The sequence below is a fragment of the Martes martes genome (assembly GCF_963455335.1).
Source record: "Martes martes genome assembly, chromosome: 16".
In the NCBI taxonomy this organism is placed as follows: domain Eukaryota; kingdom Metazoa; phylum Chordata; class Mammalia; order Carnivora; family Mustelidae; genus Martes; species Martes martes.
Window position 1 is genome coordinate 65,090,442 of NC_137904.1, and position 23,405 is coordinate 65,113,846.

At 63.5% G+C, this 23,405-nt stretch overlaps 1 protein-coding gene across 1 annotated transcript; it reads left to right on the forward strand.

Annotated features, from left to right (window-relative positions):
* Positions 1–601: 601 nt before the first annotated feature.
* Positions 602–18,390, forward strand: METRNL (meteorin like, glial cell differentiation regulator; the record flags this gene model as incomplete). Its single annotated transcript, XM_080827127.1, has 7 exons — positions 602–774; positions 6,676–7,061; positions 12,584–12,643; positions 13,475–14,272; positions 15,519–15,628; positions 15,735–15,834; positions 18,063–18,390. The coding sequence occupies 4 exons, from the start codon at positions 602–604 to the stop codon at positions 13,789–13,791; spliced, it is 936 nt and encodes a 311-aa protein (XP_080683253.1). The 3' UTR covers positions 13,792–14,272; positions 15,519–15,628; positions 15,735–15,834; positions 18,063–18,390.
* Between the last annotated feature and the right edge of the window lie 5,015 nt (positions 18,391–23,405).

The window sequence follows — 23,405 nt, forward strand, 5'->3', positions numbered from 1 at the left end:
CACAGCACCGCGGCTGAGGACGGGTCGGCGGGCCGGGCGCCGGCTCGGGTCCGCGCGCACTCGGGGTCCCGGCTTTCTTCCCGGTCCCGCATCGCGGCGGCCGGGACGCGCTGGCGCCCGCCCTTCCCCCGCCGGGGCGTCTGGCGGATCCTTCTGCGGGCCCCACGGGCCGCCTGCCCCCTCGGCGGAGCCGCCCCCCGACCCCCGGCCGGGCACGCAGGGCGCGGGGCGCGGAGCGCGCACTCGGGGCGGAGTTCCGGCGCGCGGGGCGGGCCCGGGGCGGGGGCGGGGGCGGAGCGGCCGGCGGGGCCGCCCCCCAGCTGAGCGGGTCCCGGACGCCCGACTCGCCTCCTTCAGAGGCTCGGGCGGCGGCGGCGGCGCTTGTCTTCGCTCGACTGCGGCGGCTGCAGCGGCTCGGGTGGCCCCGGCTGCGGCCGGGATGGGCGGGCGGCCGCGCCGGGTGCGCGGGGGGCGCGCGACGTGACTCGCCGGGACTCGCAGCCGCGCCCGCCCGCCCGGCCGGCCGGCCGCGCGGGGCGGAGGGTCTGCTCCGTGGGCGCGGACGCGGGGTCGGCGGCCGAGCCGGAGCCGGAGCCGGAGCATGCGGGGCGCGGCGCGGGCGGCCCGGGGGCGCGCCGGGCAGCTGTGGCCGCGGCCCCCCGCCCCGGGCCCGGGCCCGCCGCCGCCGCCGTTGCCGCTGCTGCTGCTGCTGGCTGCTCTGCTGGGCGGCGCGGGCGCGCAGTACTCGAGCGACCTGTGCAGCTGGAAGGGGAGGTGAGTCCGCGCGGCGAGACCCCGGCCCGGGCCCGCCGCCTCCCCTCCGTGCGCTCCCCTCCCCGGCCGGCCGACCGTGCGGGGGCGCGGCCCGGGCGGGGACTCGGGCGCCCGCTCTCCGGGCCGAGTCCGGTCCCCGTCGCCCCCGCCCCCGCCCCCGCCCCCGCCCCCGGGTCTGGAACAAAAGAGCCCGCGGCGTCCGGGTGCCCCGGCCGGGAGGACGCCGGGGGAGGTGCGCCCGCCGCGCCGCGGGGTCGGTCCCGACCCGGCAGCCCGCTCGCCCCGCGCCGACCCCGCACGGGCGGGGGTCGGTCCTCCGGCCCTTCCCGGCTCTGCCCGGGGCGAGGACTCGCGCGCCCCGGGCGGGAGGAGCCGGGCCTGCGCTCAGGGCCGAGCGGGAAGGGCCGGCGGGTCCGCGGGAGGGAGCGGGGGCTCGGGTGGACCGAGCCGGGCCTGGCGCGGACGGCGGCGGGGACCACGCCTGTGCGTGCGGAGACCCGCGGGCGGACACCTGTGCGCGGGCCGAGCGCTGGCCCCGCCGGGCGCCCCCCGCCCCGTCCCCGCCCGGGACCCGGTGAAGGTCAGGCCGCCCTTGGCAGCGCGCGCGCTGGGCTCGGCGACCCCCCCCGCCCCCGCCCCACGCCCCTCCGCTGTGGCCGCCGAGGACTTTTTTTTAAACTGAAGTGTGACAAGCAGAAAGGAGCGCAAGTCGCAAGTGTGCGCGGGCGGGGCGCCTGAGGGCACAGCTCCTGGGGTGAGAAACCGCCCTCCGCCGAGGGCGCCCTCAGCCCCGCGGCGGGCAGCTCGCAGTTGGAGAGCCGAGTTTCGTGCGGGTGAAGGACTTTGCAGAGGGCGATGCGCATCTCCTCCGAAACTCGGGTGCGGGGCTGCCGGGGCGCTCCGCGTGGGGGTGTTCCCTGGAGCAGGGCCTCTCCGCGAGCCCCTGGCCTTGGCGTCTGATGCGAAGCCTCCCGCTGGCTCACACCTCGTGCTGGAGGGTATCACGGGGTTATGCTGAGTGGAGACAGTTTTTCCGAGAAGGCTGGGGTTGTGCCAGGGTGCTGGGCTCTGCGTCAGCAGGGCAGCCGCTGGTCATCTTGGGTGCTTACGGACCCAGGTCTCTGTGGACACTGGCAAGTCCCCTGCTCCCCACTTTCCACCCCTCCTAGAGCCAGGGTCCTGGGCTGCGGAGGCTGGGCCGTGTGGTGGCCTTCCTCCCCGCCACACCAACTCCCTGCACGCGCCAGAGCGGGGGTGGAGGAGCTGAGACTGGGGCCACGAGCTTGGAGCTCTGGGGGAGGGTTGGCCTGGAGAATGCTGGCGCCAGCCCTGAGCTGGCCCGGAGCCTCCGACTCTGACACACTCTTCTAGGGCTGCCCTTTCCCCCACGCTGGTAATTAAACTCCCCGTTTTGCAGCTTCTGCTGGATGAATCAGTGCACCCCCAAACTGAGGGCTAGGGTGTCCTCCTTCCACAGATCAGAAACAGACCCGGTTCCACCTTGGGAGCCTGGGTTTCCAGAGGGGCTGACATCCTCTCAGGCTCTGACCAGCGCTCCCTCATAGACCCCTCCGATCCCCAGGACAGGCGTCCCCTTCCAGGCGTAAAGTCCTCTGAGGGCCAGCCAGCTCCTGGTCCCTGCAGGTGTCTGCATCCTCTTCTCTACCTGGAGACGCAGGGGCACTTGCCTGCCACCCTTCTGTCTCCATCATTGCTGACACACCCCTGGTTCTGGACTCCCTCCAGCTGTCCTCACTCAGCCCAAAGGCAGAGTCCGGCAGGGGCTGCCACAGTCGGAGCTGGAGAGAAGACAGGGCCAGGCCACACTCCTGGAGCATAAGGCCCCCTTTGCGTTATCATGGCTGCCCCAGGTATCAATATGCCTCGCCGATCAGCTGATAGATCCTTGCCGTGGGGATCCGAGTGTGCTGATCTGCCTGCTGACCCCCAGAACATTTATGACTTTTTATGAGCTGTTCTAAAGACAGCACAGGGTGGTGCGAGTCCCGATACGCTGGGTGGATTCTGATCCCCTGATAGGAAGGGAGTTTCTGTTTATGACACTGGCTACTCACATTTGACAGGCTGAAATGCGTTTCTGGGTGTTTCTAAGCAATGAAGCAGGAGGTTGTGCAATCCCCGTCCCGTGAGCAGGGGCAGGACAGCACCCTGATCTTTATTAGGCTGTGGTCATAAAGGTGGACCACGAACTTTCCCACCACCGTCGGCAGGGGTGTGGGTCCCTCACACCTGGCCTCATTCTCCTGCTGGGTGGGGAAATGAAAGCTAACTCCAGTTCTAGTTTCTCCCTCGGTCTGAACGCTCCTCCTGACTTGTAAACAGGAGACCAACCCTTACTCCTGGTGCCTCCGGTGGTCCGGGTTGTGGGTGTGAGGGGTGTGGGCCCTGCTGCCCCCACACTGGCCTCTCCAGAAAGTCTGTATCAATTTGGAATTTGCTGTCCTTTCCATGATGGTGCCCCTTGGGTGTGTCCACCTGGGGAGTGACACTTGCAGACTCCTTTTTTTGGGAACGGTGCGTGAACCCAGTTTAGATAATCCTGGGAGCAATCCGTGTCCTCGGCTCCCTGAAGCCCTACGATCGTGCTCGTCCACGCATATGGCTAGAGCCACGTTCCTCCCTGAGGCCGGCTAGAGCCACGTTCCCTGTCCTTTTTAGCTTCATCACATCAGAAACCAGTTATTTTATTTTTGTCTGATAGGCGTGCTCTGAGGCTCACAGGTGCCAGCATCAGTGATGTCACAGATAGGGCACATTTTTGCTCCTCCAGCAATTTTGCAGAAACAGACGTTTTTTCAGGTTTGCTGTGGTGCTGGAAACTTAGAGCCAGACAGACTGTGAGCCCTTGACTTCATTAAAGACCCGTTGGGGTCCCAGGCCGAGAGACTGGTGGGTCTGCTGGACGGGGTCGATGTCTCGCATCGCACACACTGCTCGCCTTCATGTGAACACCCGTGTCGAGTGCCTGGTCGGACTCTTGGTCGTGTCCGTGCTTTAGGAGAGCATGAGGGGAGAGGCAGAGCAGAGCCCCATGCTGGCTGTGGGCTCTGGGGTGGGTGTAGACCCTTCCCTGGGGCCAGTGAAGACATTAGGTGAAGGGTGAAGTAACGGGTGCCCTATTTCTTCTCTGTCCACCTGCTTGCTGTTCCTGGCCCTCTTTTAGTAGAGGGACTTAGGAGTAAATGGGGTCATGTGCACCACACAAGTTGTCCAGGCTGATATGTGCAGGCTGGGAATGGCAGCCCAGCCCCCAGACTCAGGTCCGCCTCTCCCTGGGGAGCCATGGTTGGTCACCTGTCCCCACAAGTGTTCCCTCTGCCCCTGCCCAAGATGTGGGTGGGGGGTGGACCTCCCGGTATCCCCCTCCACTGTTTGAATTAAGTGACTTGGTGAGCAGGATCCAAAGTCTCTGGTCTGGGCTTTCCTTTCCCTTGAGCCCCAGGCCCCCTCCCCACACGAAAGGGAAGTGAAGACTTGGACAGGATGGTTTTTATGGGAGAGAGCTTTGAGGATTGGTGTCTGGGCATGGGGCAAGTGTCCAGCTGCCTCTTGAGGCTGGAGACAGGAGAGGAGGCACACTATGATAAAGTTTGTTTTGGCTGCATAAGAGCAGAGCTGATTATAGTCACCTGTGTCAACCACTCACCATTTAGTCTAATTTTTTCACACAGCACTATAATTATGCTCGTCCACACGTATGTGTCAGATGAGCTTATATGAGTTTTATTTGACTGTAATTTGTAAGTCTGTTCTGTGTGTGCGGCCCTGGTAGGCGTCTGAGGCTGAGCTGGCTGCTAGTGACCCAGGGCCTTGTGGGGGCAGGGAGTGGGGTTAGGAGGGGGGTCACCTCCTCGACACCTCCCTCTGATGTGGTCTGCAGGATGACTGTGCAGCCCCAGCCTGCAGCTGGCCGTCGTATGAAAAGTGAGGTTTTTGGAGCCCAGAGCGTGAGTCACCAACAGTAAATGCAAACCATATGTTACGTGTTTTCTCCTCTGTAGAAATGGTTTCTGGTAACTCAGTCAGGCCAGAGCACTGAATATAGCATTGTTTATTATACACAAAAATCCTAAGAATGTGGGTGAACCTGTCTGAGATCTGATCAGAACCAAATTTCGTGTAATAAAACACTCGGTTGAAGTCACTGGTTGAGTTCCAAGGCTGCTTGGTGGCTATGACGTAACCATCGGCACAAGCTGACATTCGCATTAAAATTTGGAGTAGAGGAAGCTTTAACATTTTTGAGGGTTTCAATTTCTTGAAAACATAAGGTAATGACTTTACTCCAGACCTGTTTCACCAAGAGTGTAGCACACTTCATATTTTCCGATTTAATGTTTATTGGGAGTGAGGTGAACGTGGCACTCAGAGCTTCTCCTTGGGAAGACGAACTGTCCACTCACTGTTTGTGTCTCTCTCCCTGTGGCTTCTGCACGCAGTCCCCATGGTGTCTGTCCCCTGGGGAGGACCCTCACCTTACCTTTGTTTCTGGCTTTCATGCTATTCGAGTTTGTTTTTAAACATACAGTTGGCAGGGCGCATGGGTGGCTCAGTTGGTTAAGCAGCTGCCTTCGGCTCAGGTCATGGTCCCAGAGTCCTGGGATTGAGCCCCACATCAGGCTCCCAGCTCTATGGGGAGTCTGCTTCTCCCTCTGACCTCCATTCTCATGCTCTCTCTCTCTCTATCTAAATAAGTAAATAAAAATCTTTAAAAAAATACAGTTGGCAGTGCGGGGTCTTCAGGGTTTATTTATTTTTAATTTAATTTAATTTTTTAAAAGATTTTATTTATTTATTTGACAGACAGAGATCACAAGTAGGCAGAGAGGCAGGTGGAGAGAGAGGGAGGGGGAAGCAGACTCCCCGCGGAGCAGAGAGCAGGATGCGGGGCTCGATCCCAGGACCCTGAGACCATGACCTGAGCCAAAGACAGAGGCTTAACCCACTGAGCCACCCAGGCACCCCTTCAGGGTTTATTTTTAAATTTTATTTGTTTGGGGGCACCCGGGGGTTCAGTCGGTGATGCATCTGCCTTCAGCTCAGGTCATGGTCCCAGACTCCTGGGATCGAGCCCCTGCGTCGGGCTCCCTGCTCTGCCGGGAGTCTGCTTCTCCCTCCGCGGCACCCCCGCTTGTGCTCTCTCGCTCACTTGCTCACTCTCTTTCTCAAATAAAATCTAAGAGCAGGGGAATGGGCGGTGGCTCCATCCCAGGACCCTGAGATCATGACCTGAGCAGGGGCCGGCTCAACGACCGAGGGCGCCCCCGGGGGCCCCAAGGTTTGCAGATGAAAGCGCCATCGAGCCGTCACTCTAGGAAACATGCAAACATGCCTGTCTGGAAGGTGCTGAAGACAAAACTCACCAACAGCCTCCAACCGCCAGGGGCTTACATCCCTCACTGGGGCGAGCAAACTGGCCCCTTGTTCTCACACTCAGAGGGAATCTGCCATCCTTCCTGGCCCTCCGTAGGTCACCGGGAACTTGGGTTGGTGGGGTCCTGTGTCCTTGTCATGTCCCAGAAGTTCTACCTCCGTGGTCCTTGCCTCCACGGTACAGGGATCCTCAAGGACACAGGCTCCCGATGCCTCCCTGAAGGCCAGCACACCAGGGTGCCGAGGTGTGAGACACACTTGGCCTCCGCCGCCGCCGCCACGGCCGCGGCCCGTCTTGCGGCGATTTGCTGGGGCGGGCCTGCCGGAGGGGCCTAGGGCGGGCCTGCCGGAGGGGCCTGGCCGCGGGGCCGTGTGCAACCCCTCCCCAGACCGGCGGGCCCGGCACAGGGGGCGGCCGCCTGCACGTGGGGTGGGGGCTGCTCGGGCGCCTGGGCCGGCAGAGGCCACCCGTGAGCGCTGACGCGTGTCCCCCCCCCCCCCCCGCAGCGGGCTGACGCACGAGGCCCACAGGAAGGAGGTGGAGCAGGTGTACCTGCGCTGCTCTGCGGGCTCCGTGGAGTGGGTGTACCCGACGGGGGCGCTCATCGTCAACGTGCGGCCCAACACCTTCCCGCCCTCGCGCCTCCTGACGCTGTGCATCAAGCCCCTCAGAGGCTCCTCGGGGGCCAACATTTATTTGGAGAAAACTGGAGAACTGAAGCTGCTGGTCCGGGACGGGGACCGTGGGCCTGGCAGGGTGAGCTGCTTTGGCTTCGAGCACGGTGGGCTCTTCGTGGAGGCCGCGCCCCAGCAGGACATCAGCAGGAGGACCACGGGCTTCCAGTACGAGCTGACTGGCCGGCCCGCGGGCTCGGACCTGCACACTCCGTCAGGTGGGTGGCGTGCCCTGGCGGTGGGGCGGGGGGTGGGGGGGTGGTTCTCCAGGACAGCCTCGCGGTGCCCGCAGACGGCCCACGGGGTGGAGGGGTGTTGGGCGCACGGTGCCCGGTTAGTTCTCGGGAACTTCGTCTGAGCGGTGGCCGCGGGTGGGTAAGACCATGGTCCTGGCTCCGTGCTGTGCTCGGCTCCTGTGCCATGGGGGCTGTAGAGGGCAAGGGTGCCCCTGGCGTTTCTCCTGACATATGGATTAGCTAAGTGTTTTTGATGTCAAGCCTCCAACTTGGCGAGTTCTGGGTGGGAGCCAAGACTGGTTCATGCTCCAGGGTAATGCAGGGCCTTGATGGCCTGAACTGGGGGGGCTCGTCCCCGGCTCTGGGGGCGTTTTGTGGGTTATCCCCTGTGGAGTGGAGACACGAGAAGCGTGCCAGGAGACGGGCTGTGGGTAGAGGAACCAGGCAGGGCAGGGATGCCCCTGGGGGTCCTGGCGTAGCTCTGGATGGAGGCTTTCAGCAGCCATGGGGCGGGGGTATGCACGGGGATACTGAGTTGGTTTTAGATTGTCCTCGTTTTTCCCTTTGAGGCAGGCAGCCAGCTTTGCAGGGCCCTGTGTGGAGGGTAGTGTTGGTCTCTGAAAAGTCCCAGAGGCAGAGACCAAAGACAGGTGAGTGGCCCCAGGAGCTCTCCCATGGCCCAGGTCTCACCCCTCATGCCCCACCTCGCCCAGCTGCCTGACTGCATGGGTGCACAAGTCCTTGTCTTTTAGAGGAGCCCAGGCCAACCGTCTCGCCCTTGCTTCAAGGCACAGGTGATCTCACGGGCCCCTCGCGTGTGGGGACACCATCCGTGTCAGTTCTGAAGCTGGTCAGCAGCAAGGTGCCTCCTGGCAGTGGGAAGGTGTGAACAGAGGGTTCCCCCAGGAAACCGGCTGGCCCGGGTGATGGCCAGGCAGGGGTGCTGCGGGTGCCCCACAGTGCGTGGGGCAGTTCCAGCAAATGTCAGCAGTACTGAGGCAGAAACACCTGGTTTGGGGGGTAGGCCATCCCCAGGAGAGTATAATCTCCACATTTTAGTGGAGATAAATAAAAGACCTGAAGTTGGGGAGAAACAGATGTGCTAACACATGTCCACATTTTATTGTGCTGCACTCTTGGCTCAGATCACTTTCCAAAACTTCAGTCTCTCTCAAAGTAAACTAGTCTCTTAGAGAACATCAGTGTAGGACTTCCAGGTAGGACCCCCCCCCCAGTACCTGACTGCCCAGGTAGGACCTCCCCCCACCCCCAGTGCCTGACTGCCCAGGTAGGACCCCCCTCCAAGTGCCTGACTGCCCAGGTAGGTCCCCCCCCAGTGCCTGACTGCCCAGGTAGGACCCCCCCCCAGTGCCTGACTGCCCAGGTAGGACCCCCCCCCCCAGTGCCTGACTGCCCAGGTAAGACCCCTCCAGTGCCTGACTGCCCAGGTAGGTCCCCCCCCAGTGCCTGACTGCCCAGGTAGGACCCCCCCCCCCAGTGCCTGACTGCCCAGGTAGGACCCCCCCCAGTGCCTGACTGCCCAGGTAGGTCCCCCCCCAGTGCCTGACTGCCCAGGTAGGACCCCCTCCCAGTGCCTGACTGCCCAGGTAGGACCCCCCCCCCCCAGTGCCTGACTGCCCAGGTAGGACCGCCCCAGTGCCTACTGCCCAGGTAAGACCCCTCCAGTGCCTGACTGCCCAGGTAGGTCCCCCCCCAGTGCCTGACTGCCCAGGTAGGACCCCCCCCAGTGCCTGACTGCCCAGGTAGGACCCCCCCCCAGTGCCTGACTGCCCAGGTAGGACCCCCTCCCAGTGCCTGACTGCCCAGGTAGGACCCCCCCCCCAGTGCCTGACTGCCCAGGTAGGCCCCTGCTGCACCCCCCCCAGATGATCAACTAGGGCTCAAACTCAGGAAGGTGATGGTAAAAGCTACTGTAAGTCTCAGGACCTGAATGAAATTTTAACCGCAACAGTCTTTCTCTTGATCACCAGCTATAGGGTGGGTGGGAGAGGGGACCCCAGCCTCACCCTGGGGGACCTAGAATAAACTCACAATAAAAACAAAATGTGAAAAAATCCAGTCACTGAATTCGGTGTTTCTGACTAGTGACCGCTGGCTGAGAGGAGGGTGTGTTAGGAACTTGTTAGCACCATGCGGGAGACGGGGGGGCGGGGGGGGCAGCAGGGTCTGGGGATGCTGGTGTGTCCCTGCTCCCTGGGGTGCTTGCCTTTCATCAGGGGATGGGCCCCTAAGCCCTTAATGCTGGAGGAATGGGGACATAATGTGGAATGTCAGCCATCTGGCCACGGTGACGTCCGCCAGGCCCAGCGGGCTCTCTGATGGCCGTGTGGCTCTGGGCTCGCTGCGGTGCTGACCCTGGTTGCGGCTGCGGGAGACTTTAGGGAGGCGGGTGGGCACCTGTGGTGTGCAGGTGTGCACGTGCCCTCAGGCCAGGCGCCTGGGGGGCCCCGCCCTCTCCCTCCCTGATGAGTCACAGCTTCTAGTTTGTGCTGACTTGAGAAAAGAGAGGCTCCCGGATGAGCCGTGTGTGTGAGGTTCCCGGCCCTGGACGTTTCTGCTTGGGAGTGTTTGTAGTGAACGTGGTCACCTAGTGGGCACTCGAGCTGAAAGTCAGCTTCCTGGTATGAACCGAGCAGCTCTGGGAGCCAAGAAGAGGCCAGAATGCAAAGGCAGACCGCTTCTCCAGGCGCAGAGCAAGGGGTGGGCGGTGGGAGGTGACCCCTGCCTGCGGGCTGGGGGACTTGGGACCCAGGCACCACACTGCAGGCAGGGTGGGACTCGCTTCCCCCCACCCTGCCCTAGGCCCTCCTCCTTCTTCGGGGGCCCCATCAGGGCACCCAAGTCATGCTGCTCTGCACGGGTGCTGAAGAAATCTGGCAGGACACGAAAGGTGGGCACGTGGCCAGATCCAGGGCACTAATGGATGAAGCTCTGGGGCCACACCCGGGACATGTGCTGAGGTCTTACAGGGGAACCCAGCCTGGGGGCCGTCCTCCCCAGAGTCCCAGCCTCCTTGGGAAAGTGGGCACCGCCAGGAGCCCCCATTGTCCGGTAGGGTTGGGCAGGATGGCTGAGGGTTGCTCTGCCTGGTCTAGGGGCAGAGACAGACCTCCTTCTCCTTGGTTTGCCTGGGGCAGCCCAGGAGGACTTCTGGTTCCAGGCCGTTGCACGACTTCTCAGGCCGCTGAAGAGCAGGGCAAGGACAGTCCAAGGAGGCCCCAGAACCTTACCTGGGCCTCAGCTCCCACTGGCCCAGTTCCGGCTGTGTCCCCTTCCACCTGTCATGGGCCGCGCGAAGGCCCAGGTGGGTGTCCTGGGCAGTTTTCGCTTTGGAAATTGCATGTGTCCCTGGGAAGTCCCACCTGCCAGAACGGTAGGTGGCCATCTGTGACCCTGTCCTTGGCGAGGGCCCCCCACCGTCCTCCCTGCCTGCACCCTGGCCCCCCCCACCTAGGTCCCTGTGGTAGCCCCTGCCTGTCTCCCCGACCCTGTGTTTCCTGTCTTGGGTTCATTTTGTGCGCATTCCAGGGTGATCTCCCTGAGATGCTCATCCTCAGCCACCCCCTCTCCAAGAAGTGTAAGCCCAGCTGGGCTGCCTCCCTCCGCCCCATGTGCCCTGCGAGGAAACGAGAGTGGATGTGTCCGAAACCAACGCCTCCCAGAGCCTTTAGGAGCACAGCTCCGATGCATAATTGTTTCCAGATTGCTTCTCTTGGCGTCCGCAGACTGGATTTTCCAAGACGGTGACCTACGCTTCGTAAAACTCAGAATTACGAGGCGAGTCTGCAGGGGGACTCTGTTAGCTCAGCTGGGGCGGCACTGGCTGACCAAGGCTTCCGGGGGGAGTCCTGCGGCCGGCTGGCCGCCCTCCCCTTGGCTGGACATCAGCGCACCTGCGGTGCCAGGGGTGTGAGCGGGGCGGGCGCACAGGACGGCCTCCTTGGCCGTTTGCGGGGTCCCAGTGCCTGTGTCCACAGAGACCTGGTGACTTGTGCGCAGCCAGGCCGGGGATCTGAACCCGGGCTGTGGCCGGGGCCTCTCATGGCCCACGGCTGCCTCTGTGGCCTGTCTGAGATGTGTCTCTGGAGTGCGTGTGTGGACCCTTGCCTCATGCCCAGCCTCGCTTGGCACACGGTGTGCCGGGCCCCTCCCTTCTGGGTGACTGCTCTGGGAGGGGTCCCCAGAGGCGGGCTGTGGCCACCTCAGGATGGACTGCTGACCTGCCTTTCCCACCTGCCGGGGTGCCCAGGGCTGGGTCTCTGACCCCTGGGGCACAAACATCCATCCCCACCCAGAGCAGGACTGCGAGGGCCAGTGCTCGGAGACTCAGAGAGACCCTGAGCTACCCCGAGGGGCATAGAACCTGCTGGCTCACATCCTGAGCCCCAGAGGGCCTCTCTGAGCTCCGGCTCCTCGGTGCCTGGCCCTGCCCCTCGCTGCTCGTCCAGGTCCGAGTTTGTGAGGGGGACCGGTCCGTGTGTGGACAGGGTTAGCTTTGGCCGGGTCCAGCAAGGGCCAAAGCCACTGGTGTTCTGGGGCCTTGCTCCAGCAAGACCTCACGCTAACCCTTCCCCGAGTGGGAGAATTTGCGCCAAACCCAAGGGACTCCGCATCTGAGTTAGAGGCCTTGAAAGGTGCAGTGAGGGCCAGAGTTGGCGTCCTCCCAAGTCCAGTGCTGAGTTAGGAGTGGGGCCATGGACTTGGGGAGGGTTGCCAGCGTGGGAGGTGCTGCCCCCCCCCAGTCTGCCTGGAGCTTCACCCCATGAGGAAGTGAGGGTGAAGGGTGAGGCCCCCCAGGCTGGGGCCGAAGTTCACAGGGCGAGGCCTGGCTTGGCTGGAGGACGCACCGGGCTGCCGGGTTCGGGGCTTCTGTGAAGTGGGCCTGCCCGGTCGGCGTTTGCAGGCAGGGGCGTGGTCGGAGGGCCCGGCGGTGTCGGGGGGAGGGCTGCGCGGAGGCGGAGGCCCGCTGGCCCGGGAATCCCACGGCGTGCGCAGGTGGCAGAGTCCCCCCATTCTCACAGACACCTTCCGCAGCCTCGGTGGTCCTCCTGGGCGGTGCCCTGAGCCTCCAGTCTTGGCAGCAGACGGGGTTCTGGGGAGCAGGTGATGTGCGAGTGGCCGGTCACAGCGTTTTGGGGTGCCGGTGTGGAGGCTGGAATGAAGGCGCCTTCTGCTGGGCCGGTGTGGGGCTGCAGCTTCATACCGGCTCAGGCTGGTTTCCCGTGGGGCACGGGCAGGCCGAGTGGGGACCGGCACCGAGGCCAGCCGCCCTCAGGGTACCTCAGGGCCAGCCGCCCTCAGGTAGCCGCCTGCGCTGCATCTGGAGCTGGAGGTGTCTGCTGGGTCGGTCAGCCCCCCGCTGCGTGGCCGCGGTTCGGGTTCTCTGTCCTGCCCTGAGCTCAGAGCTCTTACAGGACCTGGCAAGCTCGTACAGGGGCCCTTGTCCCGCAGACCCCACTCCTGACCCTGCTCTCTGCCCGCAGCCCCGTGCCGCCCTTGCGGGGATGCTGAGGTACTGTTGGCCGTCTGCACCAGCGACTTCGGTGAGTGTCCTCACGCCCCACTATGTGTAGGGAGCCCCACCTGGGCCTGGAGGACCTTCCAGGGCTCTCTTCCTGGGCAGGAGAGGGACTCTCTGTACCCCAGGGGAGGGGCCTGTCCGTAAGGCCGGGAGAGGGTCAGGAATCCCATGTAAGGTGGTCACCGAGCATTTTCCTTCAAACACGGATGCTGGCCTCACCTCAGAGCCCTGTTCTCCTCTGGGTCCCCTGCAGATTCTGTAGCAGGAGTTCCTGGCCCTGGGGGTCCCGGGAGCCTGGCGGGGGGCGGGGGGCAGGGGCTGAGGTCAGGGACTCCACTGCCCGCTCTCAGGCAGAGGATGGAAGCCGTCTGCTGCATGCGGTGCTGGGACTGGACGGGAAGCCAGCCCAGCAGGGCCTGGCTCCGAGCACTCCCGGCCCCAAGGACATGTATGCGGTCCTGCGTAGCGAGGGCTGGGGCTGGGCAGGGTCCTGGGTGAGGGCCGGCTCTGCCAGCCCCTGCCCACCATCTCCTCCCCTCCGAGCTCCACCGCGCTGCCCCAGCATGCTGCCCCACCATGATTCAGAGCCGCTGCAGGTCCCGTGTGCTAACTGGGGTCACCTGTCTTGTTCCAGCTTGAAAGGGTGACGCACGGGTGGTTTCTAGCTCGTTTCTCCCACTTACGTGGCTGGGGACAAATATCTTTATCCGCGACAGGGTCAGGGACAGCCCCTCCGGGCCTCATGCGTGTGAATTGTTGGTTTTAGTGGGGTTTCCGGAGTGCAGGACCCGGGGTCGGCCCTGGCGCAGATGCCCCCGGTGACCCGCTGACCCCCGTGTCCTTGCCTCCGCAGTCGTCCGAGGCTCTATCCGGAACGTCACTCATGTCCCAGAGCAGCAGGAGTCCGCCATCCACCTGCACGTGAGCCGGCTCTACCGGCAGAAGAGCAAGGTTTTCTGGCCGGCTCCGGAGGGTGGCGGCTGGCGGGGCCGCGTGCTCACGCTGCTGGAGTGCGGCGTGCGGCCGGGACGCGGGGACTTCCTCTTCACCGGCCACATGCGCTTCGGGGAGGCCCGGCTTGGCTGTGCCCCGCGCTTCAGGGACTTCCAGAGGCTGTACCGGGACGCTGAGGAGAGGGGCCTGAACCCCTGTGAGATGGGCACGGAGTGATGGGGGCACGGGGTGCTCGGATCGGGGCTCCTGGGGCTCAGGCCGCAGGGGCACACGCCTCGAGGTCCCAGCCGAGGGCTCCCTGACTGATGGGAAATGTTGTAAAATGCAAACTAAGTTATTATATTTTTTTTAAAAAAAGAAAAGTCCATAGGAAACAAACTCCAGAGTCTTAAAATGCCTTGTGTGCCATTTCATACCGTTTTCCAAAGCACCTGACGTCCTCGCGCTCCGCTGGTAAGCCCGGAGCCCACGGAGGACGCCTGGCGCCGGGCTTTGCACACCGCCTGCGTACCGATCAGAGTTGTTTGTTTCTTGTGATGGAAACTGACAGAGCCAAATACGTATTTCTTGTTTTGTTTTTGCTTTTCAAAGAATGTGCTTTACTGGCCGTGGTCACTTTGGGTTGCAGGCTGTTTCCCATTCCAGAGAATAAAGACCAGCGTCTGACGGAGCCGTGGTGCGTGGTCCGCAGCCCAGGGTGGGTGTGCGTGGCCCCAGACTGGGGTCAGGGCCTCTCTTGGGGGCAGCTCACCCGAGGGAGCCCCTCAGCCTTGTTGTGGGGTCTCCTGTGGGGTCAGGGCCTGTCTTGGGGCAACACACCCGAGAGAGCCCCGCAGCCCTGTTGTGGGGTCTGCTGTGGGGTCAGGGCCTGTCCTGGGGGCAGCACACCCGAGGGAGCCCCGCAGCCTTGTCGTGGGGTCTCTTGTGGGGTCAGGGCCTGTCCTGGGGCAACACACCCGAGAGAGCCCCGCAGCCCTGTTGTGGGGTCTGCTGTGGGGTCAGGGCCTGTCCTGGGGCAACACACCCGAGAGAGCCCCGCAGCCCTGTTGTGGGGTCTCCTGTGGGGTCAGGGCCTCTCCTGGGGGCAGCACACCCGAGGGAGCCCCTCAGCCCTGTTGTGGGGTCTGCTGTGGGGTCAGGGCCTCTCCTGGGGGCAGCACACCCGAGAGAGCCCCGCAGCCCTGTTGTGGGGTCTGCTGTGGGGTCAGGGCCTGTCCTGGGGGCAGCACACCTGAGGGAGACCCAGCGGCCCTGTTGCTCCCGGCCCTTCATTCCGGGCCCGACTCTAAGTGAGACTGTTACTCTCGTGCTTCGGGAAACACCACCGTGCCTCAGCCAGCCTGCGCCTCAGCTCCTCCTTCCACCTCTGTCCGCTTTAGCATCGGCCCTCCCGTTCCCGGTAGCCCAGATCCTGCCCTTTGACGGCAGCTTCCGCCGAACGCCCCGGGGCCACGGCCAGTCTGGGCACTGGGGAGCTGGTCGGCACTGGGCGACCTCCACACGCCGGAGGATGAGCAGGTCCCCAGCAGCCGCTGTAACGAACGCCCGCAGACTGAGGCTTAGACAGCCCCAAGTCGTTCCGGAGGCCAGAGTACAAAAGCAAGGTGTGGGCAGGCCCAGGCTCCCTCTGAAGGCTCCAGGGGAGGAGGAGGTTTCTGGTGGCTGCCGACGGTCCTTGGCCTGTGGACGCGCGTTTCCGGGCTCTGCCTCCTTCTGCCGTCTGTGTGTCTGTGTTTGAGTCCCTCCTGTCACAGGGATGCCAGTGACAAGGACCAGTGTGGCCTCGTCTTAAGCGATTACACCTGCAAAGACCCTATTTCCAAATAAGTTCATAGTCACAGGTTCTAAGAAGATGGGACTTTGGGAGGACACTACTCACCCTCTAGGGGTCACTGGGGAATCGGGTAATCAGACCTAAGGCTGCATCCACATCTGTGAATCAGGTGACTAACCCAAGCAGCTGCTGAGACTGGAGGGGGCTCCGGGAGAGGACACTGCACAGCGAGGAGCGTACCAGCCGCACCCAAGACCCAGGCACGCTGTGCGGCCACAGGTGGGTGCCCTGTGCTAGCTCAGGTGTGGCCTGCGTCAGGTAGGTGTGGCCTGCATCTGTGGCCTGGCTCAGGCACGTGCTGACTCAGGTCTGTGGGCTCCTGCAGGTCACAACAAGAAGCAGGTGCTCCACACCTGCACGGCAGGCAGCGGGGCGATCACCTGGAGCAGCCCGCGTGGTGATGGGAACAGGTCCTGCCGCGGCTGGTAATTGCTGTGTTTATGCCTGGAGCAGGTGCGCCAGGGCCGCAGCGAACCTGCGGCCGGGTTCACGCTGCGGGGTTTTCCGGGTGTTGACTCTGACCCGGGAGGATGCGGCGGGGCATGCAGGTGCTGCAGAACGAGAATGTCGGGCTTGGGTTTCGGTTTTAGGGCTGGCACTCTTCCTTCTGTCAGTTCGGGGACCCGGGGAGGACCCGGGGACCTGACCCCATGGGCGGACGTCAGGGGTGGACAGCAGCTCCCACTGCCCGTGAGGCTCGAGCTCTTCACGGAGAGGCACAGTGGTGGCCAGTGAGAGCTGGCCTGGGGGAGAAGTCTTCTTGATGGGGGTCTGGAGGGAGAGCAGGGCCAGCGGGTGGGGAAGTGTCCTCCCCGGGGTGTGCCTCTGTTCCCAGGGTGGCACTGGTGTGGGGGGAGAGGGTGGGGTTTGCACAGCATGGGAGCTGGATACCACGTGGAGCAGCCCCCAGTCCAAGGCTGCTTGGTGGCCGGAGGGGCTGGCCGTTTCTGAGAGCCCTGCCCTGCTGCTACTCAGAGCCCCCTGTGGACATCTGAGGCCACCACGTGCCCGAGCCTGCTCTGGGATACTGGAATTCCTGCTCTCCCACGTCCATCCTCGGGGAAGTCCCACACCGTGGAGCCCTGATGGGCCAGGCGAGGCACTTGGAGGGTCTCCAGAGGATCCTTCTGGCAGCCCAGTGTCTCTGTCTTGGCTGTGGTTGGTCCAGGCCACTGTGTGGGACGGAGCCGTGGGCACCCTTCTTCAGCTCTGTCCAGAGGTCGAAGGAGAGGTGTGACCCAGGCCCGTCTTCCTCCATCAAGCTTCACCCCCAGCGTCTCCCTGGCCGTCACGTGCCCTTGCTCTAAGGAGAAGCCGGGCCTCCCAGCACAGCAAAGGGTCTGCCTGCTCCTCTCTTCTTCCTTCCACTGCTGGGCTTGTAGGGAACCTTCACCTCCTCCTTGTACATTTCCCTGGAGAGCCACATGTCCCAGGACACTGCTGCCCCCCAAAGTCAGCCAGGACCCCAGCATGGCCCCGTATGTGCCTCCTCCTCCTAGCAGGCCCCGGTGTCCTTCAGTAGTGTGGCAGTCCCCCAGTGGCACTGGACACCCTCTCTTAGCACTTTTCCCGAACATGCTGGTGGCAGGAGCCCAGGTCTGCGCCTGTCTAATGACACCGAGATCAAGCAAAACAGATGCTTTCTGAGCTGCTCTGTGGACCACGGCGTCTGCGGGCAGCAGGCTCTCGTGTTCACAGACTGCCCGCTGTGCCTGAGTGATTCTCCTCCCCTCCTCTGCCACCCCAGATGGGACACACAGGGATAGCTTCGGACCTCTCCTCCTGCTGGCTGGGGCTCCACAAGGGCTCTCCGGCCCTGGCGCCCCAGTGCTCGATCCACCCCGTCCCCCATCTGGGCCGCTTGGGAAGTCAGGCTGGCCCTGTGGCCTCCAGCTGGGGTGGAGGGGTCACGTCCTGGGCCTCGTTTTGGGCATCTGGGTGCCTGTCCGGAGGAGCTGGGCTGGGACGGACTGCAGCTGTGGGGGTCACGTGCTCAGTTCAGGTCTAGCCACGGCTCACACCTGCCCAGGCGGCCCTGTGAGACCCAGAGGAAGCTCCAGAGTGCCACGTGCAGGTGCCCCTGCCCTGGCCTCTGGTGGTGCGCTGGACCTCCCGGTGAGGGTCCCCAGCAGACCGCCCACACCAGGCTGGCCGGCTTGACGCGCCCTGTCAGCTCTGGGTGAGGCTTGAGTCAGCTGCTCCCTGGGGCTGCACGTCCAGCCCCCGCACAGGGACCCTGCCCTCTGGAGTGGGCGGGTGTGAGTCACGCTGGTGAGAGTGGCTGCCAGGGCCCAGGGGTGGAGAGCTGGCTGGGTGGGGCAGCTCCGGCTGGAAGGCAGGGGTCTGAGGGGGCAGGGCAGAGGAGCCTGCAGCGGCCCCAGGGTGGGAGGGGCAGGAGCCAGGGGAAGAGACAGCACCATGTGACGTGTTCACAAAGCTTTCAGCAAATCTCTCTTGCTTTCTGCTGTCGCTTGGCCCGTGGGACTGAAGAACGGGGTCTTGGGTTGGTGATTTATATTCCTTTGATTCCTTGCTGGAACGGCCCTGTTTCCACGTGTGTGCACCCGTCTCTTCTGTCGTCTGATTTCGTCTTCACCCATGGTGGTCAGCAGAACACTGGCCTCCAAAGGGGTCCTTGTCCTCACCCTTGCAGCCAACGGAGAGGCTCCCTCATGCGGCCAAGTGGGACTGAAGTCGTAGAGTTAAAGGCGCGGGTGCGACGGGACGCCCTTCTGGATCTTCTGCTGGCCCTAGTGTCATCAGGCGTCCTCCAAAGTGGGAGAGGGACACGGAGGAGCGAGAACCAGGAGACGTGCTTGAGCAGGACGCGGCTGGAAGCTACCGGCTGCGTGGGTCTGCGCTCGCCTGGGGCCTCCAGAGCCGATCCGCGCCAGCCCACGGCCGGACCTCAGGCCGGTGTGGGTCTTGTGGGACCGGAGCCTACAGAGCCGTGTGATAATAAACGTGGGCTGTTTCAAGCCATGATGAGTTTGTGGTCTGTTACAGTAGCTGGGGGATACACAGCCATGTCCCTTCTCGCCTACGGTCCCCGTGGGTCCTGGAAGCTTGTGGCCCCCCCAGAGTCGCACGTGAGGGGCTGTGCCGCGTGTCTGCTTGCTTTCTTAGGACGCAGGCTCCTCACTTCCATCAACATCTCAGAGTCGGGAACATGACTGCACGTGGGTGGGGAGTTGGGGCCTGTGTGCTCTCTCTGGGCTCCCCGCCCCCTGCCGTCTCCCGTCTTTCCCTCTGTGCCCCTCCCTGCGTCTCAGGTCCCTCTTCCGCTTTGCCCAGCGGCTGCCCCCCCCCCCCTCCGGGAGTGGCCTGCTTGCAGGAGCGGTGCCTACTCTGCCCAGAGCCGTGCCCGTCCACACCAGGGCTCACCTGCCTGGAGTCACCGTCTCCGTCCGGACGTGCGGTCGGAGTCCTCAGGCACTCACTGGTCAGTAGCCCCGCCCTGGCCCACCTGTGGCCTCCAGCGCCTGAGACCCTCTTCCTGGTGGCCCCTTGTGGCTCCTGCCTGTGCCAAGAGGCTCCCGGGCCTGCCCGTTGCTCTCTGGTCTGCAAGACACACTCCAGATCTGCGGATCCCCTTCCCCTGTGGCTGGACAGCAGGACCTTGCCCGTCACCCTTGGGTGCCCACTCTGCCTTGCATTCAGCCATGCCCAGGCTGCCGGGGCTGTTTGTTGGCACCTGACACAGACACGCCAGGAGGCGTCCAGCGGAGGGGGACGGCCGGGCCAGAGCAGCCACACGGGCAGGTGCGGCCGCAGCCCCGAGGGGCCAGGCCTGGGCTCTCTGGGTCCTTGCTGGCCCGTTAGGGACCACTCCCTAAGGGCGGTACTTGCTTGGTCCTAGCTGGTTTTGTTCTTGCAGAGCTCCCCCAACCCACAGTGAGGTCACTGGGGCTCAGAGTCAACTCCCCTTCCAGAGAGCTCTCCTCAGAAGAACCGCCGGGCTGCTCTGCCCTGGACACCCTGCATCCCCCTCCCCAGTGTGCACCCAGTGCTGACGAGACCCTTTCAGGATGGGGCCCCTCGGGTCGGCTCTCGGGCCCTTGTCCCTACCACCCGTCCCTCCTGTCTGCTGTGCTCAGGGCCCAGGAGGCTGGGCGAGGGTTCCCAAGCGGGTCTGTCCCCAGTGGCCCCTTTGGCCCTCAGTATTTTGAGGACGAGGTGGACGTGTCAGTGCCACAGTCTTGGTTTCTCAGGCCCCCAGTCGGGGCCGCGGTCCCCATGAGCAGACAACCCCTTCGTGGATAAAGGGCTGCGTGTGGAGATGGGTGCGCCCTGGGGACTGTGGTCTGCGGGCTGCACGTGGGAGCCCTGGGTCCTCCCCGGAGCCCCGCTGAGCAGCTTTCTCCCGAGTCCTGTCCTTCACACACCCCAGGGCCTGGGCGCCGCGGGTCTGCCCACAGGGTCGGGGCGCCAGGTCTCGCCGGGTGAGCACGTGGCCTGGGCCCAGAAGCCCAGGTTTTCACCCCAGAACACGAGTTGCCGAGACGATACACCTGATTACTGCCAGGATTCGTGTCCGAAGCCAGCGGCCCGCAGCCCCAGACGCTTTTGGAAAGAAAGCCAGAGGACATCAGGCCAGGCTTTGAAATGCCCAGGCTCCTGGCCGTCCACATGAGAGCAACTTTCTGGTCGTCCTCATGGGAGTGAGGGCCTTTACTCCATCAGGACACGTGTAGCTGGCGTGGTAGTGCCCACAGCCGCTCAGGTAAGGCCATGGCCAGGCCATTCAATCTTTGGACCCCGGGAAGGGGATAAAAAGGAGGCAGAGACGGTGGAGCCCAGAGAGGGACACCCACATGCTGTGCTTGCACACACCTGCACTCACAAGTTACATGTGCTCCCGCACACATGCTCGCACACTTGTGCACACACGGACACTCTCAAACGAACATGCGCTCACACACGTGCTCACACACGCACACTGGCCCCCCGCACTCACACATGCATGTGCTCACACACATGCACACATGCTCACACCCATGTTCTCACACAGAACACTCAGACGTACACGTGTCCGCGCACACACGTGCTCGTGCAAACACACGTGTGCTGGTGCATGCATGCTCACACATGCACCCGTGCTTGAACACGTGTACATATGCACTCACAGTGACCCTGACCCTGACCCTCTATCTGGACAGAGTGGGGGAGGCCCCAGACCTGAGTTTGCAGGACACGCCTTGGCCGTGCTGGGCCCCCTGTGCCAGCGGTTTGGGAATGAACACCCTCCCAGATGGAGACCAAAGAGTGGGGTCTGTGCGTATGTCTGTGGGGGTCCATGTTCATGCAAGATGAGGAAGTTGGCCAGGGCGGAGTCCTGCCTCACTGACCCAGGGTCCCTGTGACCTCACTCCTGCCGGGTCACATCCAGTGCCCTTGCGAGCACTGTGTCCTTGTCCTCGTCCCTAAGCAGAGACAGTTGCACAAGCCCTGTAGCCCTTGCTGGCTCTGCCCCTTGGGTTCTGGAAGGAAAGCTGGCTGCAGGGAGGGCCTGGCACCCCGTAGCACCCCGTGGCTGAGTGTCCAGTGGGGGCTGAGTGCCAGGTTCCCAGACGCTCCTGGGGAAGACAGGGGCCAAGTCTGGCCCGGGGAGAAGACCGGTGTGTCCCACGGGTGGGGGCTGGGACTCCCTCGTTAGGGCTGCAGCTGACACGAGGCGTCCATCTTACTAATTGATTAAAGTGTTGGGTTCAGGCCTGTGTGGTGGGAACCGGCCCGAGAGGCTGTCAGGGTAAGATGTGGGGCAGCTCTCCGCGTGGGCAGTGACTCTGGGCGTCCCATGGCTGGGAACCACATTAATCAGGGAGATCAGTCGTGCTGCCCCCTCTCCAGCTGCTTTGTGTGGTCGTGACTGGGGGGATCCCAGGGGGACTTTGAGACCCTGGGGTTCTGAGCTGCCGTCCCTTGTCATGTGTGCTGGGTGAGGGCCTGCTGTGTGTGACGCCCCCAGGCCCTGCCTGCTTGCTGACTCTGTTCCCGCTTGCAGGTGCTGAAGTGCCGGGAAGAGGAGGCAACAGGGAGTGTAACCTGTGGGGTCAGTCCTGAGCACAGGCCCAGGAAAGCAGGCCCGGGGCTGCCGGGAGTCCTCCTGGGGAGGGAAAGCCGCAGAAGCCCTGGTGCCATGAACACCCCCACCCCGTCCCTGCCCCCCAGGTACCATCCCCTTCCCACCAGGACCCCGTCAGCCCCAGATGCCAGATGTGGGTGCCTCCAGTCTCGGAAGGAGGGCAGGGCCTCGGTTCCCAGAGCAGCACAGGGGCCTGGCACAAAGCAGACGCACAGAAGGACCACCTGGGCTGGGGCCCCAGCTCAGTCACAGGTGAGCGCGGGGAGCCGATCAGGTCTGGGGCGGGGGACAGACTCAGAACAGCACAGGGCTGTGAGGGGCTGCAGGGCTGGAAACAGGGCTGTTCAGGGATCACAGCCCCCCTTGCAGGAGCCGCAGGAGTGGGGGGGCTGTTGAGAACATGTGGGATTCGGTGTCAACACTGGCCATTGTGTGCTGCCCCCGGCGGGTGGCGAGGTTTGGTGCATATCCCCGCGGTGAGGTCACGAATGCCGGGGGCTTTGGAATTCCGTCTTCAGAAGCATTTTGCTTACCAAGCCACATACTTCCTAGTCATCAATTCGATCAGGGGCGAGAAGAAAAAATGCTAAAAAAACCAAAACGCAAACACCCCTGAGGGCTCTGCGTGAGGGGAGGGAGGGGAAGGCAGATAAATGGGGCCTCTGTGCCAGAGGGCGGTGGGCATCAGGGGGCCTGTGCTCGTCCGTCTGAGATTCTGAGCTTTTCCCGGGTCGTCCTCTGCACCCCATGCCCGAGGGGCCTCCAGGCTCTGAGTGTCAGATCCCCCCACCCCGGACCAAGGCCTCCATGCTCCTGTGCACCAAGGGCTGGGGGCGGTGGGAGAGAGGGGTCCTCGTGGTCCTCAACCCCTCCCAACCCTGGCGCAGAGCACAGGGCCCTCTGCCCAGCTCTAGCTCAGAAAGAGCAAAGGCCCCTTGCTTTCCCCTTTTAGCTCTGCTGAGTGGACTAAAATGTCCAAAAAGGAGCTCTATTGAAAACAGAGGGAAATGAAAATACAGATGGTATAAAAATAGGCCAGGCCACGGGTCAGTGTGTCCACCTATGGGGTGTGCGGCTTCTGTGGCCCTGAGGTCCCATGAGGCCCCATGGTCCCCGGGGCAGTGACTGGGGTCTGAGGCAGGTCAGGGCAGGAAGACTGGCAAGGGCCGTTGCGTCTGGGGTGGGTGGGGGCTTGGAAGACCCCTGACCCCTGACCCCAGGCTCATGAAGGGGTGGGTATTCGGGCAGGGCCCGGTCAGGGCCCGCAGGAAGCAGCCCCCCCCGCCCCCGCCCCCAGCATCACCTCTAGCCCAACCTCAGGGGCAGCGGGGAGGAAAACAGGCCAGGCCAGCACCCTCTGTTCCCACCACTCCCAGCTTCCGGAGGCCACGCAAGCACCGCCACCTGTGCCAGCTTTAAGGGCTCCTGTCTGCGAGGTTCTGCCCACAGGGTTAGGTGGGGACCCACTCTTCCAGGACGGCCCCCTCAGTGCCCATTTGGCCCCAACGCTGCTCCGTGCAAGCCCACCTGAGCCTGGGCTGGGCTCCACCGTCTTATCTCATGCAGGGGCTTCTGTGCTCTGACCTGCAGGGTGTGTGGTGGTTGGGGACAGGGGGATGGGGGGCTGGTCCCGGCTCTCGGAGGGGCTTGTCTGGCCCCCCAAACCAGTGGTCTGCAGTCCTCAGTCCTGCTCATTTGGCTTGCTGCTGGGCTGGGCGTCCTGGGGCTGCTGATCTGTGCCTGCCCCTTGGAGGGGTCTCCAGTGGCGGGAGGGGGTGGGGGCTGAGGGCTGCCTTCTTGGGGTGCCTATCAGAGGTGAAGCCCCTTGACAAAAATCCTCTCTGTGGCCTGATCTAGGCCCAGGAGCCCGGGAAGAGGGGATGGCTGGAAGGAATGAGGTCTGGCTGGGGT